The sequence below is a fragment of the Crocuta crocuta genome, unplaced genomic scaffold (genome assembly GCF_008692635.1).
Source record: "Crocuta crocuta isolate KB4526 unplaced genomic scaffold, BGI_CrCroc_1.0 scaffold279, whole genome shotgun sequence".
NCBI classification, from domain to species: Eukaryota; Metazoa; Chordata; class Mammalia; order Carnivora; family Hyaenidae; genus Crocuta; species Crocuta crocuta.
This window is the reverse complement of record NW_027551570.1, coordinates 1,010,894-1,031,407: the sequence shown is the minus strand read 5'-3', so window position 1 is coordinate 1,031,407 and position 20,514 is coordinate 1,010,894. Positions and strand designations below refer to the sequence as shown.

At 38.9% G+C, this 20,514-nt stretch overlaps 1 protein-coding gene across 1 annotated transcript in view; it reads right to left on the bottom strand.

Annotated features, from left to right (window-relative positions):
• Positions 1–1,301: 1,301 nt before the first annotated feature.
• The window catches only part of LOC144220578 (zinc finger protein 385D), a 296,357-nt gene continuing 277,144 nt past the window's right edge, over positions 1,302–20,514 (bottom strand). The window contains exons 5-8 of the mRNA XM_077750884.1: positions 12,451–12,681; positions 4,772–4,950; positions 3,615–3,716; positions 1,302–1,592 (exon numbers count right to left, since the gene is read on the bottom strand). Coding sequence (XP_077607010.1) covers positions 1,359–1,592; positions 3,615–3,716; positions 4,772–4,950; positions 12,451–12,681 — 746 coding nt within the window. The 3' untranslated portion in view covers positions 1,302–1,358. The remainder of the gene's footprint in view (positions 1,593–3,614; positions 3,717–4,771; positions 4,951–12,450; positions 12,682–20,514) is intronic.

The following is a 20,514-nucleotide window of genomic DNA, read 5'->3' as shown; positions in this document are numbered from 1 at the left end:
AGGTAAAACATCAACTCCTTTCAGCCTTATGGTGAACGCAGAAGGCTGCCAGATTTCACAACTCCACTAGAGAAATGATGTTGACCAAGCGTGTCCCACCAGAATTTTTTTTCAAAACTATATCCTTGGTCTGCAATCAACTCAGATTCATTTTTCTTGTTTTGCTAACATTTAAATATATATTAATTGTTTATATCATGTCAGTAGGAAATCTAAAAAACAAGAAAAAGCCCACAACAATAGCTAACATCTATCATCATATTCAAAGCAGAAACCTTTGCCTAAGACACAGCCTTACTGGTATGATATAACGGGGATATTGCAGAGATGCGATACTCTGTGTTTTTTGTTTTTGTTTTGGATATATACTACCATGAAAAATCTTTACTTCACATTATCATCTTAGGTCATGATTGTTCCTTATCCATGAAACAAACAGTGGACTGATTGCTTTCTAAACACCCATGATGCATGGGCTTACCTGTTTTCAGATACAGTTTCATTACAAAGCCTTCCCGATTTCCAGTAACACTGCTTCAGGCTGGGAAATCAGTACTTTGTAAGAAACCACCTTTATTAATATCTCCCCTATCTTTATGCTTAGCCCTGCTCTCTCATCCTCAACTTAAACTCTTACAAGCTGGACAGGACGGGGAGAATGTGGACCAGGAAGACCTCCACAAACCCTTTGGTGTTTGTTTACCATTTGACCGTTTACTGGCATGAAATAGTTGTTCATTCTACCTTTTGCAACTCTTTAAAACCTAGTGGCGTAGATTGAGACACAGCACTATTGTTTTACAAGACATCTACTGCATCTACTTTTGTTGGGATAAATACCCAGTAATTGCTGTCGTAGCAAGAGGACCAGCACGGGTACTACTATTCACAGTGTTGCTTTTGTGGGTTTTTTTTTTTTTATGTCTTTTTTCTTTTTTTCATATTATCTTAATCTACAGAGTAAATTATTATATATATACACTGGAACCAGTTAATGCCCTTACAATGTATAGTTGTTTCATAAAGCAGGAAAGACAATGCAGAGGGAAATAGGTGCCCAAAAGCACAGTCACAAAGGCTTCAGAAGTTCTAGATACCACTACAAGTCAATGCTGGAGATCACTTCTAAAACAATCAATGTTCAAGAGGAATGCTTTAATTTGGAGAAAATACCACCCCTCCCCACCCACCCAAACCTCCCTCTTTTTTTTTGTTTTTTTAAATAATCTTTTCAATTCACTATCAAAAGTCCTGGCTCTTCAGATATACTTTAAACTATAAATAAACACTGCATAGTTCTCTTTTGTTCGTTTTGTGTTTTGAAAAATTATTGCAGTACAAGTACTCCCATTTGGAATTCAGTAAGGAGCAAACAGCACGGGAGTGTGGGCGGTCCGAATGGGTCCGGGCGCGGGCCGCAGAAGTGCCGGAGGGAGCGCGGAGGTCTGGAACAGCGTGGCCGCTGGAGCAGTTCGGAGACTGAAGGGGGAGTTCACTGCCACTGCGGCGGCCGCCGCCGCAGCTGCCAGTGGGTTTGGTAGAATTCGTGGAGCCAATGGCTTTGAAGGTTCTTTTGAAAATACTAATTTTACCTGTAAGGGAGAGAAAAAAAAAAAAAGAGGGCAGAAGGACAAGAGTTTGGGCATCCACACTCAGAATCCAAAACGATGGGCAGCTTCTAAAATGCCAAAGTTGGGGCGCCTGCGTGGCTCATTCCGTTAAGCATCCAACTCTTGGGTTTCAGTTCAGGTCATGTTCATCTCGGGTTGATCCACTGGGGGTGCAAAGCCTGTTTGGGATTCTCTCTCTCTCTCCCTCCCTCTCTCTACCCCACTTGCTTCTCTGCCGCTCTCTCAAAATAAATAAATAAATATAGCAGTAAACAAGTACAAAGAAAAAAATCACACTTGTGAATGGTAGGTGTAGAACACCTTTTCTTTGAAAGAGCTGGAAGATTGGAAGATCACTGAAGACGGCCAATCTAGGACGTTAAAAAGTGCTCCAGAAAAGTACTCAGCAATCTGATTTTATTTTTTCTTGATAAATCTACCTCCTGGGGGAAGTATTCGTGTTGAGAAAAAAATGAGAAGTTTTTACTCTACTCTTTACACACACACACACACACACACACACACACACACACATTAACTGTCATGGAATAGATATTTTTAAAGGGAGATGTATTAATGCTGTCAGCTATGATTAGACTATCCTAGTGCATAAACTGGGTAGCATGGCAAGGTGAGGTATTAATGAAGAGAAATAAAAATAACAAAATTCTACTTGCAATGAAGAAGAGAAGTCCACATAGCTCCCCTTACATCTGACCTGCTCTATTTCCTCTTTGTGCACATGGTAACAACATTCTCTGAATCCTACTCTACAAAACCAGTTCATTCTTTGGCTAATAGCATTAGCAAGATGGCTGTTCTCCCTGAAAGAATGTTCCCATTTATGGAAACAGTAACATAGTGAAAGCTATGAGGGAGGTTTTGCATGGTAACGTTAACGCAATTTGACTTTCCTGTTTACTTAAGAACCATTCACTTGATTGTTGAAAGCTGTGTCTATGCTGGTCAGAAATAGCACTCAAAGTTATGACTAGTGGTGCTGAAGCCTCAGCTCTGCACAGAATTCACAGCTTTTCAATGCAGCTAAAATTGCTTCTGTACAAAAGAGTAAAGGGACTTCATTTGCATAAAAATGGGTGATGCTACCAAATTAATTGGGTCAACTCCTACCGAGGTCTCATAATAGATGATTGCAGTTTTCCTTTAACTATATTTTCATGTGCCAGCAGCACACAATAGCACCAATTATTAATAAGATCTATTTTGAAGAAAACAGATTTCAAAATGCATAATTCAGCACATACTATATAAATCAGTTGTTCTTAACTCTTCACTGAGCCTTGGGTCTCCCTGAGGAAAGTTATGGAGAATTCAACAAGGAAGAAAAAAAAAGCACATGGTCATAAATGTTAGCTTGAGATTATCAGGAGGTTTCACAGACTTCCCCTAAACTCCTACAAAAATTCCAGGCCAGGAGATTAATACTAGTGTGTTCACTAATCTAAAGGTATATTTGGAGTAATGGGAAGAGGACATCTTCCAGAAAGTGTTTCCTCAGACCTTAGTTACTGTCCTTGGCTTAAGAATGAAATAAAATAAGCCATGCCTTTCGGACTTTGATATTCCAAATCCAAAATTGTTGAGGGTATCATCGACACCAATGCTTTGTCCCTTGAAGATATTTTTCACTGGCCTTTCCTAAAATTATGAACTAACATCAGGGCCAGATTTCATGTAATTACTTACCTGACTCAAGCGTTTGGCTTTATTCCCTTCCTTCCTCGTGCTTTTTTCATTAACCAGAGCCCAACTCCAAAAGATAAAGGTCCTGGACTGTGGCTCAAAGTGGCAAACCACAGAAACAACTCATGGAACCAATAATTCTATTGGTGAAGTAAGGGCTGGACCCTCTAATCAACTGTTTGTCATTACTTAGGTACCTTCCACTTATTTCATTTAGTAACTGATCAAAAAAAAATCAAGTTTAGCAGATTGTGGGACATTTAAGATCACGATCATTTGGGAAGCGACAATGACACTCACCCCCAGTGGATGTGCTGCCTTCTGTAGTTTGTTGTAAGGACTGTATTTAGGTTTCGGGGGCTTCCCAGCAGCTCTGTCTTTGTGCCTTCTACTGCTAATGTGCTATTAAAAGCAATTAAAAATGACAGCTTTAAAAAAAATCATCTCCAAATCCCCCTTGTAAGTATTGTTTTAACCTGAGGAAGGATATAAATTATTTCACAGAAGTTGCAGAAACAGCAAAATAAAAAAGCATGCACTTTTGTCCTTCGATTCTGATGGCTTGAGGATATTTTGATGCTGCCCATTTCAGTATCTTTTTAAGGGAGAGAAGGCTCTTCTTTTCCCAGACTTTCTCTTTATCACTGCACAGATCTCCTTTTATAAAAGTTTACAAAGGAAAGGAATGTCTAAAGGAATTTTATGTGCACATAAACAAAGATGCCCAGGCAGGCATGAATTTATTTCCATACTAATATTTATCCTCACATTTGTACAGCCAAATGTCAACCCCTGAAATTCTAAAGATAAATAACTAAGGTGCATAAAATGAGTACAATATTGTACATATGCATATAAAACACAACACAATATGAGGGCTGGCCCTTCGATTGGCAATGCACCACTGATCTCTTTGGAAGGCTATTCACAGAAAAAGTGAATGCAATAGGATTAGTCATCTCTTAGCAGGTGGCTGCAGGATTTAGAAATACAGTACAACACCATGTAATAAAGTACATAAAAGAACAGTATAAAATTAGTTGTTGCATGTAAATATCTAAACAAATAAAAATGGAACATTGCAATTTGACCTTTAAAGAAAATCAACATTCTTGAGGGGGAAACCTGGTAGAGAAAAGATCTAATACCCCTATTCCTCCCACTCTTCAGATATAAGAATAGTACAAACTCACTTCAGACAATTTCTGAAAGGCCTTAGAAAACATTACATTTTAGTATTCCCCTGGCAACTAACATAAGCATAAGTAAATAAGGGCAATGAAGAGAAGATAAGTGGATGGATGGATGGATGGGTGGATGGGTGGATGGATGGGTGGGTGGATGGATGGATGGATGGGAGAGAAAAACAGGAAAGAAAGAGAACAAAGGAAGCACACACATTCTGCTTGTAAGGGTGTCCCCTATCTGGTTTCATTTCTAGAATATGTGCTGTCTACCTGTTTAAGTTGTGTTTCCGAGTTGACGTGCACATCACAGATTTCACAGTGAAACGTTTTGTTTTGCAGACCTGTGTTTCCCTTATTAACTGGTCCTTTGCCTTTCACGCCTGCCCTAGGAAAGGCTTTGATAGTCCCACTTCCATTCCGGGCTTCTAGCATGGTTTTGTGCTTAGTACCTGCCAGGAATATTTAGAACAAAAAGAAAACACAGAAAAGGTTCTTAGCTAGTAGATGCCTTTAAGAAATGATTCAATAACAAAATATGATATCTAGTTTTAGAGCGGTTCTTCCAGGGATTATGATTGAAATATACTTAACTTAGAAGACAACGTGCCCTGACCACCTTACATAACATCACTTAATTACTCATGTTTTTATAGTATCCCACGGAACAAACCAGCACCATTAACACGGCACCTACACTGGAGAGTCCCGAGATGAAATTAAATGGGTGTGACTTTGTTTCATTTCCTCTTGATGCTAATAAGACATAAATGATAGCTGATGAGGAAGAGTGATTTAGTTGCTAAAGGTATAGTTGGAGGTGATGTGTAACAAATGTAATCAGTTTAAACATGGTGTGTTTACAGAAGTGGCACTAATTAAATACCCACGTTCTAAATAGAATACAAACAAGCTTTCTTGGCCATGTGTTTAGGTTCAAAAAGGAAGAGTGATAGTATAAAGATCTTAATGATTGGGGGGGGGAAGCCCTATTGGAACAGTAAAGCCTACACTAACTGGTTATGTAATTTCAAATGTATAATTACATGACCAAGATGATGAGGGGTGAGAGGGTAGGCAGATATACTATAAATAAATACTTTACAATAAACCAACATCTTTGGACTCTCACACATAAGTAGTATAACTCCAGTTATCAACACTTTTTTTTTTAATTACTAGAGTTCATGCATGGTAGTGTTCCCTCAAAATTTTGCTCACAATTTTTTCCCTTAGAGTTGATAAATATTCTTTATTTTTCTCACTTAGTCCTATGGTTTTGCTATGAAATTTTCTCTGATAATCATTTATGTCCTTTCTGCCATTCTGGTTTTCTAAATCCATATTCAGTGGTTTCTCATTCCTAATTGTATTTATTAGATCCGTTATTAGATTTATTAGATTTAATATTTATTAGATTGGGATCAGCTCTGTAAGCATAAAAAATAAGATTCTTAACTTCTGATTTCTGAGCCAGCCTCCCAGAACCACTGAATATTAATGAAGAAAACACATTGAGGGCCACACAAGGTCAGTGCCAATCACCATCCCCTTAAATGACAGGCAATGAAATACATGAAACAGGTTTACAGTCACGATTCTCTCTTTCAAAATTACAACTTTACTGAACCCAATGTAAGCAAACGTATATTTTTACAAAATAGATCCCCCACCTTGAATGTCATATTCTTTTGCATAGCTATGAAAATGTTCATATCCCAACATATTAAGGAAAGGGAAAAAGGTCAACACCTTGTAAGTAGACTAGAGGACTTGAAATATGGCCACAGTGCTGCTCCATGGTGCTGGTGGGGAGGCCTTCCTGTGGTCTGCTTTCACTCCTCCCCCTTGCAAAATAGATACAAACACCTTCTACTCTGCAGGTGGTTGGTGTAAGTCAGTGTAGGGACAATACAATGTTCCAGAGAGCAAGACACACACACACACACACACACATACACACACACGTAGTTTGTGTAACTGTGTGTATGTGTGTGCGTCTAGATGCTTGTCCAATCTTCTTTATCTAAACAGGTGATTATATAAAAATATTTTTCCATGCAGCTTCTTCAATCAGACTGAGAAGGATTCCTGGGCTGGTCTGGCTTATCGAGGTCTAAGAAGTAGTCAGTAGGAGACTGACTGTTATTCTGACTTTTTAGAGGGACACTTGATTCACCCTGGTTAATATCTGTTGTAATTCAGAGTCTTCCCATTAGCCTAGAAGATCCTCATTAGGAGTGCCAGATAATCTTTGGCCCTTAACAATAACAAGGCCATGAACACTGACCACAGCTAACTGACTTAACTGAATTTTCATTTGAAGGGAAATGACAGATGTCTTAATGAAACAATTCCTTACCTATCCTCTTCCTGAACACAGAGGCATGGGTGACACATGGGCTTCTTGAAGGAAAGCCTGGGTTTTGCTCATACCGTATTCTCAGTGCCTGACACATAGTCGACAATCAGTGAAGAGCAGCTCAATCAAGTATCAGATATTTGAAAGAGCAATGAACAAATATCTGTAAAGAGCATTGTGAGCTCAGACTCTGGGATGGTATGAGTCACAGTTGGCCTCCACTAGCTGTGTAGTTGACATTTCTTTGTGCCTCAGTGTCCTGAGCTGTGAAAAAAGAAATTATCTGCTCTCCTGAGGTGTTGCAGTAAATGCATTTATTGTTTTAAGGATTACTTTCATCACTTCCATGTGTTAAATAAAGTTTAGTCAATTCTCTTTCTTAATGGTGTTGGTTTTATTTAGGCAAAAATTTAGAAATCTCTAAGCACTTAAAATTTAGTAAAGTCTATCCTTTGATAACTGCCTTTTCTGCATATTAAAACTTAGCGAGGGGTAACATAAGCTCTGCCTAGGGATAAAAAAGCTTGAATGAGCTTAGTGAATATTATCAAATGTTATCACTTCAAGTGATTACCAGAAAAATTTGCCCACATTAGTGATGAGCATTAACTATAAAACATTTCAAAGGTTTGGGTTTTTTTATTATACAGAAAAAACTATTAAAATTATCTAAGGAAAGCATTACCTAGTGGAATGTTTTGGGGAGACTTCTTTGAAGAAAAAGACAAAACATATTTTTTTGTATTATCTGTGTCTATAACAGACAACTAAAAGGGGACATCCGCATCTTTTGAAAAGAGTAGGTCCTCTTAAGTTGTTTTAGATATTCTAAGACCATTTGAATCATGTTAATAAGCTTAGGAGAACCACTTCTCTTCTCAAATTCCAACAACAACCACAACCACAACAGCAACCCCCAAACACAAAACCGGAATTCCTGTATTCAAATCCTGCATTCCAATGTTATGGAATATAAATCAATTAACTGCAAGTTTAGTGGAAAATAAAAAAAGAAAACAAGTGAAATAACAACAGATTCCCCAAATAATGATAGACGCAACTGTGGTCCTACTAATAATAGTGCCATAATAATTTATCCTTACAAGGTGCCACATGGCCTCTTAGCTCTGAGAGAGAAAGAGAAAGAGAAAGAGAGAGAGAGTGAGAGAGAGAGAGAGAGAGGGAGGAAGGAAGGAAGGAAGGAAGGAAGGAAGGAAGAGGGAGAAAGGAAAGAAGGAAGGAATGGAGGGAAGGAGGAAAGAAGGAAGGAAGGGAGGGAGGGAGGAAGGAAGGAAGGAAGAAAGGAAGAAAGAGAAAAAAAGAAAGGAAAAGGAAGGAAAGGAAAGAAAGAAAAGAGAAAAGAAAGAAGGAAGGAAGGAAGAAGGAAAGGAAGGAAGAAAGGAGGAAGGAAGGGAGTGGGTTCAAAGAGAACACCTGACTTGCCCATGTTCACATAGAAATGTTATTTGCAGATCTGAGGTAAAAATAGTCTGATCACGTCTAGCTCATTCCCTTGGAATACACAAGAGGTGGTATTTGATGGAAGCTGTGGTATCAAAATCTGTTTATAATTAAGAATATATTTTTAAGATTAAAAGAAAAACCATAAATGCACAACTCTACATTCAGAGTTACAGGCCTTATTCCATGCATAAAATGTGTTTTTAAAGCGGGGGGGGGAGGGGAAAACTACTTAAAATTACAATTTAGATGCAAAGGACCCATTTTCCCACCCTATAGCCTGGTTGCTCTTGATCAAACTTGGCCTTCAAACCTGGCTCCCTGAAAAACAGCCCAATCTTAACAGTGATTCCCTCATCTGTAGCTCTAAAAGAAAGCAGAAACTCTTTTAAAATGATATTGGCTGGGTAGGACTGAGTGTGGGGGCAGTGGGGCACAAAGGCAGTGACTGTGGTCTGCTCTAGATGCAGGTTATACAGGGGTCCATTAAAGATAATTAGAAAACAATAATTAAATGGACTACAAAGACAGTCTGCTTTCCAGTAGTGCCATGAACTGTCAACTCTAAATAATATCCCTGATAAAGGACTACTTCCTAGAAAACATTTTGTTGGTCTATATTCTAAACCACTGGTGTGTTTACAGTTGATATTTAGTATATATTAAGTTAGCCCATTGTGTTACTTGTCCTGTACTAAACATCATACTACATGGAACTTGATCTGTAGACCTCTCCATTACACAGTGGGCCACGCACACACCGCAACTCAGCTACGGGCTCTTTTTTCATTAGCGAGTCCCTAACAGTTCACAGTCATTCAAGCTCACAAAGGCTGCAGTTCATGCATTCAACCCCTGTGGTACTCTGTATTTTAATGTCAACAATAGATTATAAATGCACAATGACATGACTATGATTGTAAGAATGAAGTGACAGCATTTGAGTTGATTCAATTCTGTCATTTTATGTGACCACTTGAGGTTTTTACGTTTAAAGCAGGGAAACACAATGTGATCCGTGGGGTGTCATGGTTTTTTCTGGCGAGCTTCAGTTGCCCACGTGGGTAATCTCCCAGTGACGTACAACACGTTGGCTGCTTCCCAGCCCTGTTTCCTTTCCCTGCTTCCTAACCTATTCCCTCGGCCTCTCCTAAAAACTATCTACTCTCAAGTCCTGGTCTCAGAGTCTGCTTCTAATGGGACCCAAGCTAACACACACCACACTAACCCAATGATGAATCCTACAACTACTCCTTTTCCAGATAGGAGAGTGAGCATGTGGGGGAGCCTGTCTACTTAAGATTCCCCTCCCCCCATGGGTTTCCCTACATGGGGACCTAAGGGAAAGATGCCAGAACCAGTGGACAAGGGGCAGTTGTTTGAATACAGGAAGGACTGCATTCACCATCTACATTTAGAGGATGGCCCAGACACCAGGAGCCTCTCAACACTGCTTCAGTTACGAATAAGAGAGCTGAATCTGGAGATCAAAAATGGTACACACAGGGGGTTAAAGAGCACCTACTTGTCTATCTTATGTCCTTTGCCATCTCCAGTTCTGGCACAGCTGACTTGTGCAGGCCTAGTGTGAGGCCTCGAATAAGGGCCTGGACCTTGGAGAAACGTCTGAGTGAGGAAGGGAAATGAAGGGCTAAAGAAACCCGAGCTTAGGGGCGCCTGGGTGGCTTAGTCGGTTAAGCGTCCGACTTTCGCTTAGGTCATGATCTCGCGGTTCGTGGGTTCGAGCCCCGCGTCGGGCTCTGTGCTGACTGCCAGCTCGGAGCCTGGAGCCTGTTTCAGTCTGTGACTCCCTCTCTCTCTGACCCTCCCCTGCTCACGCTGTTTCTCTCTCTCTCTCCTAGAAATAAATAAAAAAAAAAAATTAAAAAAAAAAAAAGAAAGAAACCTGAGCTTAGAGGGACAGGCAGTAGAGTCTCCTGACTAGGATAAAGGGTTGGAGGGGACACCCCTATAAAGGGACTCATGTAGAGATGACAACCACATTGACTATCTTAAACTCCCAGATGAGATTGGTACAGTAGGTGCTCAGTTCTGCCTGTACAACGCTTGTGAGGATTTTGTGTTTGCTTTTTTTTTTTCTTTTCCCCAACACTATAGCTCCTAGGCTTGGATATACAATAAATAGGAATCCTTGGATATAAGAAATATGTATATTTATATCCAGTATAAAGATATATATATATATATATCTTAAAATGACATGAGTGAATGTGTTTTTAAAGCTCACAGGCTATTTCTGACAACACAAAGCAAAGATGAGCATCAGAGAATTGGAATATGAAAAATGCGGACCTGATGTGTTATCATGAAGTAACTAATTATTCTGTGCTTCTTAATCAGATGTTTCTGATAAGAATTCAGGAAGGATGTCCAAATTCTTGATAAATGTAGTCCAGCCTCAAAGGGTATAGTTTTGTTTATCTGTTAAAGTTGATGCCCTCTCAAAATGAATGTGTTTCTCTGTCACTATGCAGAATGATCGAGAATTCTTGAGAAACAAATGGACTTCCAATGATGTTGTGGCTCTCCCAATTATCCTGCATCCCTGAGTAATGTATTTGCATGAGTAATATATGAGGCATGTCTGCATGGTATAGATTCTGACTTGGGGCCAGATCTTTTTCTGTGTTCTCAGCCCCTGAACTCATGACCTCCTGAATGACAACTAATGTTGCATGCAGGAGGAAGATATGAACTGAAGGAATTGCTCTCTACCTGCAAATACGCCCTTAGAATACTGAAGCCAATACTTGAAAATGACTGTGCAGCACGATATTGGCCAATGACAGTCACCATACAGCTGCGACATTAACCCAGGGTATGATTACCAACGATCCTGTTTTTATTGTAATTGCTGACAGAGTCCTGGCAATGAACCCAATCTTTGAGAGAAAATCTAATCTTGGGCCAAAGGACTGGCTTAAATCTTAGGCAGGATATATATACAATTATCTATATCTATATATGATACAATCTAGAGATTATTGGTAGATATATAGATATAGATATACTCTCCCTGTATGTATTTACCTAGATAGATGGGCATAGCTATGATATAGTATTTATACATTATCTTTCTATAGATATAGATATAGAACAGATCTAGAACAGATGGATGGAATTGAAATATATTGGGGAAGGGGCGCTTGGGTGGCTTAGTCGGTTAAGCGTCCGACTTTCGCTTAGGTCATGATCTCGCGGTTCGTGGGTTCGAGCCCCGCGTCGGGCTCTGTGCGGACTGCCAGCTCGGAGCCTGGAGCCTGTTTCAGTCTGTGACTCCCTCTCTCTCTGACCCTCCCCTGCTCACGCTGTCTCTCTCTCTCTCCTAGAAATAAATAAAACATTAAAAAAAAAAAAAGAAATATATTGGGGAAGCATTTCATCCTGGCTTATCACTATTTCCTGTTATGATTATGATATGTTCAAGTATAGTGTTTAAGTTAGAGAGACCTAAGTTTAAATCATCGCTTAGTCACTTAATTGGTCATGTGACTTTTCTGAGTTTCAGTCAAATAGCAAGAATAGTGTCTTTAGGTTGTCACAAAGAGTAAATAAAATATCACATGTAAAGAAGACACCTCAATGGTTGCCCATAAAAACCCTTTATGGAAGATTGTACAGGTGATATAGATTTAGTCCAAACAATATTATTTGCCATTAAGACTATAACAGAGAGGCTATACCTAAAAGCACATGGAGTTATGGAACCAGATTTTGCAACCCTTGATAAAACTTCAGAAAACTTCATTTAGAAGCAAACATGTGGGTGTACATAGCAATTTAGAAATCATATGAATGCAAAGCTTATACTTTAGAATTATATTTTACTTTATCTCCTAATGTTTAATAACACACACACACATACATACACACACTTTCATAAACACAAATACATACACATCAATGCACAGGAGCCCAGGAAGTCCTCTCTTGACCCCACGTAAATGACACTTTGCATTGTCATTTTTATTTTGTAATGGTTAATGAATCCCATGTAATAATTGCCAGTTTTCTGCCACCCCACTGTCCTCTGCTGCAAGAGATCTAATCCATTCAGAGGCAGATAATTGCAGAACTGTTGAGACAGAAAAGAACTCGCTCATCTCACCACTGTTGTGAGCCTCCAGCTGTGAGGCTGAGTTGACAGCAACCTTGCATAGCGAACAGTAAAGAAGCCGTTTTGCCTTCTCTTCCTCGGTCTCCGTAGAAGGACATGAGCTATTCCCAGTGGCTGTTGTGGGGCTCTTTTCCACTTTGGGGGTGATCTCAGTTGTCATGATACTGCTTTTGCGAATTTCCACAGTTGTCGTTGATATTGCTGGTGTCCCTGCGGTACTGTCTGCATTCAAAATAATAGCATAGAAAAATGAGGATAAAACAGTGGTGTTATCTTTCCCTATTTGGTAATGTATCACTAATATTACATTCTGCTAATAAAGATAAGACCAGCCAGCCATGTTGGCTATGCTAGGGGTCAATCATCTCATGGGGAAATTTGCATAGATGGCCATATGTAATTGGGTATGTTGATATAAAACACGCGGGCAATTCTTAAAAAGATGCCCAAATACACTTAGTTTTTTTTTTCCTGTGGGGCAAATAAACATACCCACAGATTTCTCTTGTTATCACACATCCTTAATAAAATCATCTTTACAGTGTACTGTGCTTTGTATACATATATTTCTACCCAGATGATTTTTTTAAAAAATAAAGGATAAAGATGTTTAAGATATTTTTATTTTTCTTGTCTCTTTTCCTCCTACATTTATTTCTGTAAGTAAAATATAAGTACTGATCTTTTTGTACATACTTGTGCAAAAAAAGAGAAAAAAATGGAACCCTGATGACACACTGCTCTGTTCAGATCAACAATTTAGAAAACCTTTGCCCTATTTACAAAGAGTTGTGTATTCGACGTCAGGTACAGAGATCGTCAATATATACATAAGAGGAATTCTAGTCTGGCATATTTATTAAATGCATGCTCTGTACCAGGCTATGTTCTGGAAGACTGTGACATAGTACTCAAACATCAATGGCCTCTGTACAAGAAACCCACACGCTCGTCACACCATGTTAATGTCACATCATCATTTTAAGAGTCAGATGAGTATGAAAGTGTTGCTCTACTGGAGCCCTACAACCTTCTGGCTCTGAAGTCTGATTCTAAATCTGGAGAGGTCAACCTCTGAAGGAAAATGACTTTATCCTGACTTCACTTGGGTATACACAGCCAAGTACCCATTACAATTAGCAGTGTTTGGCACATCCAATAGCAAATTGCGAAGGAGCTCTATGCACGTATCCTTTCTTCTTTTATACTACTTACTCGGCCTCCCAGCTGGATGGTTCTTAACCTCTATTCAAAATATTCCCAGGCTGTCTCTCTAGCTACAGCTGCTCTTGGAACTGTTTCTCATTCCAGATGCTGCTGTGGTCACCAATGCCACACTGAAAGGTTCATAATTAATGGATTAGGCAGTGGTTATAAGGGACAGTGGTCTGCTTGCAATGAAGTGCTGTCCTCAAAAATGCTTGTTAGAGCACACTATCAAGAGATGAATGCAGTTACAGGATGCCTTTTAATATGGATATCTCCTTTGATCCAGATATAGAGGTAGGGATTTAGGTCCTAAATATGGCATCAGAAACAATAGTCAAAAGAAGAGATGGGCCGCCTGGGTGGCTCAGTTGGTTAAGTGTCCAACTTCGGCTCAGGTCATGATCTCATGGTTTGTGGGTTTGAGCCCCGCATCAGGCTCTGTGCTGACAGCTCAGAGCCTGGAGCCTCCTTTGGATTCTGTATCTCCCTCTTTCTCTCCATGACCACCCCTGCTCATCATGCTCAGTCTCTCAAAAATAAATAAATGTTAAAAAATTAAAAGAGAAAAAGAATATAAATGGGCTCTTGTTGAGGGCTGTTGTATAAAATCATTCATCTGAATCTTATTTCCTTTGCCTGACACTTCAGAAGTGTTTAATCACTTATTTAGCTGCTAAGATCATTAAGTAAGCCAACTTTTTGAAGAATATCCCCAACCTTATAAAAAAAAACCTCACACTGCTCATCAATTTCTCATGATTAAAGATACAATTACTTGAACACCAAGTTTTGCCACCAGAATGCACTCATTCCCTTGACCACTGACAAGTCTATTTCCTGATTCACTTTTACTTATCTATTGAGATACCAATTTTAAAATATCAGGTAACAGCTATAAAATATTTCTGAGGGCCTAGAAACAACATAAAATGGAATGACACTTTAAGATAGTCTAGTAGCTATTCATTGCTCCCAATAAACCAGAAATGCCTGTTTGAAAGCATATGCATACGTCTGTGAATAAATAACAAATGCCCAGTTAATTTGTTAAGTGTTTTAGATACATAATTTTATTTAGACTTCACACAAAGTTGTACAAATGAGGAAATTCCAGAAGTTAGGGAAATTTCCCAAGGTCACACAAATAGGACATGGTGAGTCAGGGCAAAGTGTTTTATAGACTGAAAAAAATCAGGGATTAAAAAAAAAAAAGACGTTGTGGATGATATTCTTGCCCATGATCATGATTCTTCATAGTAAGGTCACAAATAGCAGTAGGTTAAAACTGCTAAATTGTTCTTACAATCAGCTCTAATGGGGAGTGACAACCATAAATACAGATATATTTAAACTTTGTGTGGCTACATGCTGGAGCCAGAGTATGACACTATGGGTATTTATTTCATTTGAATCGATGTAGAGATGTCCCGAGTAATACAATGCTTCCTCTGGACTGACAATGCTGATTTTGTCTTGATTTGAAAACTGCAGAGCAATGGTCCTAGGAATCCTAAACCAACCTCCCCATTTACAGTGAAATTCATAAGAAAAGTATAGAATAAACAAAACCATGGATCTCCTCATCCCTGTGACAGCTACATTAGTATTTTTCTAACCTCATGGGATAAAACGTACATTTAGCCCAAGGATGCCACAAGATTAGAAATGCCAGATTCTCTATGCCTAGGGCTTAGTGAAGTATTAACATTTCTTAAGGCAAGTCCACTGCATGAGCTAGGTTTAGGGGAATGAGTATCAAAACGGCTAAATTCTGGAACTTCTACTTTGGACTTTTAGACCTTATAGCTTGAGTACAAATCTGTTATTTTCTCAATTTTGCAGTTAATTTGAAAGAAATACAATTTTAAATTTATATAAAAGTTATGTCCATAGGTAGGATTACTATTAATTTATAATAAGACATGGATTTTTCAGTTACTTTTCATTACCAGTGGTGAGAAGATTTTTTCATGAAAAAAGTAATTATATTTTAAGATTATGTGTATTAAATTTTTTTAATGTTTATTTATTTTTAAGAAAGGGCGAGCACGAGCTGGAAGGGGCAGAGAGAGGGGGTGACAGAGGATCTGAAGCAGGCTTTGCACTGACAGCAGAGAGCATGATTCCAGGCTTGAACTCACGAGCCATGAGATCATGACCTGCGCTGAAGTCACAGCTTAACTGCCTGAGCCACTCAGGTGCCACAAGATTATGCCGTCTTAAAAGAGAATCAACTATGTTATACATTGCCTAGAAAATTATATCTAGCAAAGAGATTCTCCTTAATATGGTACATTGAGTTACCAATTATAATAATCCTTATCCACTCATAAAAATTGAATCTTAAATGGGTGTTCATGTTAACAGCATATACCTTTGATAAGATGTGAGAAGAATTACCTCTAAGATTTTCCTCCCCCAAACTCACAACCCCTGTCTGAACATGAGAAAAGCATTAAACAAACATAAATTTAGGGACGATTTATGAAATTCCTGATCAATAGTCCTCAAAACTGTTAAGGTCATCAAAACAAGGAAAGTCTGAGAAACTGTCAAATCTAGATGAGTCAAAGGAGACATGATGACTAATTATAATGTCCTATCCTGGTAAGGACCCTGTGGGGGGAAGAGGAGACAAAAAGAACATTAGGTAAAAACTTAGGACATCTGAATGAAGCCTGGACTCTAATAATAATGTATCAGTATTGGTTCATTAGTTTTGACAAATGCTCTATAACAATGTGAGATGTTAACAATAAGGACAACTGAATGCAGTGTATACAAAAACCCTCTGCAATATTCTTGCACCGTTTCTGTAAATCTAAAACTATTCTAAAATTGAAAGTTCATTAAATTGAAGAAAAATCGAGTCATAACCAGTCAACAAATAGTGCATCATTTCAGCTACTTTGTAGAATCATAATCAAGAGATCTTAGTGGTTTCATAGCATAGCTTTCTTGGTTTTCAGAGTAAAATTTTTCACTAAATTTCTCAAGGTCACATAGTGCTTTAGGGTAGAAACTGGGACTTGACATTGCATATCCCAATTCTAAATTAAGTCCTTAGCATCTTATATTGCAATGACTCACATATTCAAATTTCATTCCATAAACATTTATAAGCAGTTATTTTGTGCTAGGTTCTATATATGCTAATCTACAAGACTAATAAATATCCATCATGTACTAAGTGGTTTATGAGACATCTCACGACAAGTTGAAATAATAATAACAAAGTGAAATATTTAATCAGCACTGCTATATCCTTACACTTATACTTGGCACAAAAAAGACACTCAAATATTTCTGAAAAGAAAACAATGAATGAATGAATGAATGAATGAATAACAATTACAGCTAATGATTACTGAATTACTTTTAAAGCATTTACACATATGAAGTCATTCAATTCTCATAAAAAACTAAGAGGGGCATACCATTCCTATTCCCATCTTGAGAAGGAATTGATGTATGGAGAGATTTGGGAACTTGCCCAAAACCAGAGCTGCCAAGTGTAGCACAATGGTGTGCACTCACAGTCTGGCTTAGAAGAACATGATCTTCATTTATGTTTTAAGGCTAACATTTTATTTTTCTTAATAAAAGAACTGACTACATCCTCTTCAGCTACTTCAAATTGGTCAAGATTTATTATGCACTTTGAAGATAGCATCTTAAAAATTTGACTTTAAAAGAAACTAAACATGGCCTGAGCTAGAGTCAATCATGTATGTTCAATCATCCATTTATGCTCAAATATTAAGTTACTGGAATCCATTTGGAAGGAGAGGAGAAAAGAATAACTTATAGCTCTCAAATAATCTCTTGTGCAAAATGGTAAAAGTACAGGTCTTCCTTACTACAATCCTTCCTTCCTTTCTCCCTCCCTTCTTTCTGTCCTTCCTTCCTTCTTTCCTCCCTCCCCATTCCTTCCTTCCTTCCTTCCTTCCTTCCTTCCTCTCTCTCTTTCTCCTACCTATCATTTGCCCTTTCTTTCTTTCTTTCTTTCTTTCTTTCTTTCTTTCTTTCTTTCTTTCTTTCTTTCTTTCTTTCTTTCTTTCTCTTTCTTCCTTCCTTCCTTCCTTCCTTCCTTCCTTCCTTCCTTCCTTCCTTCCTTCTTCTTTTCTTTCTCCCTCCCTCTTTCTTTCTCCTTCTTTCCTTCCTTCCTTCCTTCCTTCCTCTCTTTCTCCTTCCTATCATTTGCCCTTTCTTCCTTTCTTCCTTTCCTTTCCTTTCCTTTCCTTTCCTTTCCTTTCCTTTCCTCTCCCCCCTCTTTCTTCCTCCCTCCTCCTTTCTTTCTTTCTTTCTTTCTTTCTTTCTTTCTTTCTTTCTTTCTTTCTTTCTTTCTTTCTTTCTTCCTTTCTTCCTTCCTTCCTTCCTTCCTTCCTTCCTTCCCTTTTCTTTCTCCCTCCCTCTTTCTTTCCTTCCTTTTATCATTTTCTTTTTCATTTTCTTCCTTCCTCTCTATCTCTCTCTCTCTTTCTTTCTTTTCAAAAGATGAGAAACTGGAACAATGACTTTTCCTAATGTTTCCTGTAGGTGGCTTCAGAGTTTTTTGCACTCTTCAACCAATGACCCTCTAAGAACAATATACATGACAGGGAGTCAAAACTAATGGGTGCTGTTCAGTGGGAAGAAAAAAGTTTGAGATGGTTTAGGTTTGTGTTTCTGTGCATGTTTTCTGCCAATGCCCTGTAGCAAATATTCATTACTGCAACTGTCACTATTTGGCTTTGACATCAAAACAGACTGATAATACTTTGGGGATGGGGCTTTAAGTTGAGAATGAAAGAAAACTTGTTGGTATTCAGAGTGGACCATTTGTGGCCCTTATCCTTGTACAAGAAAAGATTCCAGAAGATAACAACACCTTGAATTCTAGGTAATAAAATGGAGCAGCCAAGATTCATGGTCTGGGTAAGAAATTTATTCTCCTAGATACAGACCTCATAAGCCAAGTAGGACAACCACAGCTGAGTTATTTAAGTTTCCTTGCAGGTAACAGGATGATCCAAAGATGCTCATCATGTTTTCCTGCAGATTAAAGACTCGGAATTATATACAATTTATGTCCTTCTTCCTCATGTGAATTTAAGTCTCACCCGGACTTGTTAGCAAGTGAGAACAGCTGCTTCCTCTTAAATATGCTGACATTCTGAAGTACAAAAAAGGTGCCTCATGACAAAAAAAATCATAAGTTTTTAGAAATTATTACTGGCAGTTTCTTTCCTATGGATTTAATTTAATTTAACTAACATTTATTGAGCACAGTGTTAGACCCAGCAGTAATGACCTCTGCACTGGGCATGTACTATTGATGGCTCCTTATATCACAAGCTACTGAAACAAAAGCATATTTTTTTAATGTGTGGATCTTGTAAAAAAAAAGTTTTTAGCAAGTCTGATAATCAGTTGAGTGAGTGGGAATTATAGGAAAGGGAAGTGAGAGCTGGAATGACTGCCTCAGAGGCCTGTGTAGACTAAAATCTCCCAAGTGTGTGTGTGTGTGTGTGTGTCTGTGTGTCTGTGTGTGTCTGTGTGTGCTGAGAGGTGGCAGGAAACCACAGCTTTATCTGGAAACCAGAAAAAAATGTTAGTTTGTTCCTATCTGCCTCTATCAAATCACTTGAGCAGACGAAGTCCCTCCGCCACAAATTTCCTCCATCCCCTCCACTATGATGATATTGGAAGGGCTTCAAACTGCATGGAAATCCTCAGTTTACAGGGAAAGGAGAGTGGGAAGAAAGGGTACCTCCCCAGCAGGCAGCCTGATTTGGGTGGGTGCAGCCACCATGCCAAAGTCCTGGCTTGGGGAACAGCTTCTGCTCTGTCCCTACAGATCCATGTTACCGCTTGGTAGGGCTCAGGATTACCTTGTCCTCCAGGTAACAAGGGTGACAGGCTATGGGACTGCTAGGTAAAGCCTGAGATAGAAGTTGTCAGTATTTACCCATAGGACGTATGCTCTTCATCTGCACTTTTGTCTTGGTCCTCAAACTTTGGGGTGGGCCTGAAGGAGCCCTCATGTGTCAGACCCTGTGCTACTCACTAGAGTGGAAGAAATAACCAGGATTTAATTTGTACCCTAAAGAGTAAATTCACACTAATATGATGAGGGAGAGGGGACAAAAGGATTTTCTCTCTCTTTTAAAATGTTTATTTGTTTTTGAGAGAGAGAGAGAGAGAGAGAGGAGGAGAGTGTGATCAGGGGAGAGGCAGAGAGAGAGAGACAGAGGATCCAAAGCAGGCTCTGTGCTCACAGCAGAGAGCCCGATGGCGGGCTTGAACTCCTGAATTGTGAGATCATGACCTGAGCCGAAGTCAGACGCTTAACAGACTGAGCTACCCAGGCGACCCTGGAGTTTCTCGCTTTGAGGAGGATGAGCACAAAGAAATGTCACTAGAAAATAATAAGTTGTACTTCAAATTTTGATTTTATAATGTCTCCAATGGTGTAGAGGCCACACCAAATGTGATTCCCTGTACTTTTCAAAAACAGTTCTTAATTTTGAGGGAGAGAGACAGAGAGAGAGTGAGCAAGAATGTGCAAATGAGTGGGTGAGGGGCAGAGAGAGAATCCTAAGCGGGCTCCACACTGTCAGCGCACAGCCCAATGCAGGGCTCGATCCCAGGAACCATGAGATCATGGCCTGAGCAGAGACCAAGAGTCAGACACTTAACCAACTGAGACACCGTAGTGTCCCCTGTACTTTTAAAATCAAGTGGTATATTCCATTTGTACAGTAAACTCAGTGAAACCCTTACTATTACTCAGTGAAATCTCTTACTGAGGGATTGGTGAGTTATTCTTTCTACCTTTATGTTTGTACTAGATTTCTCATGCTC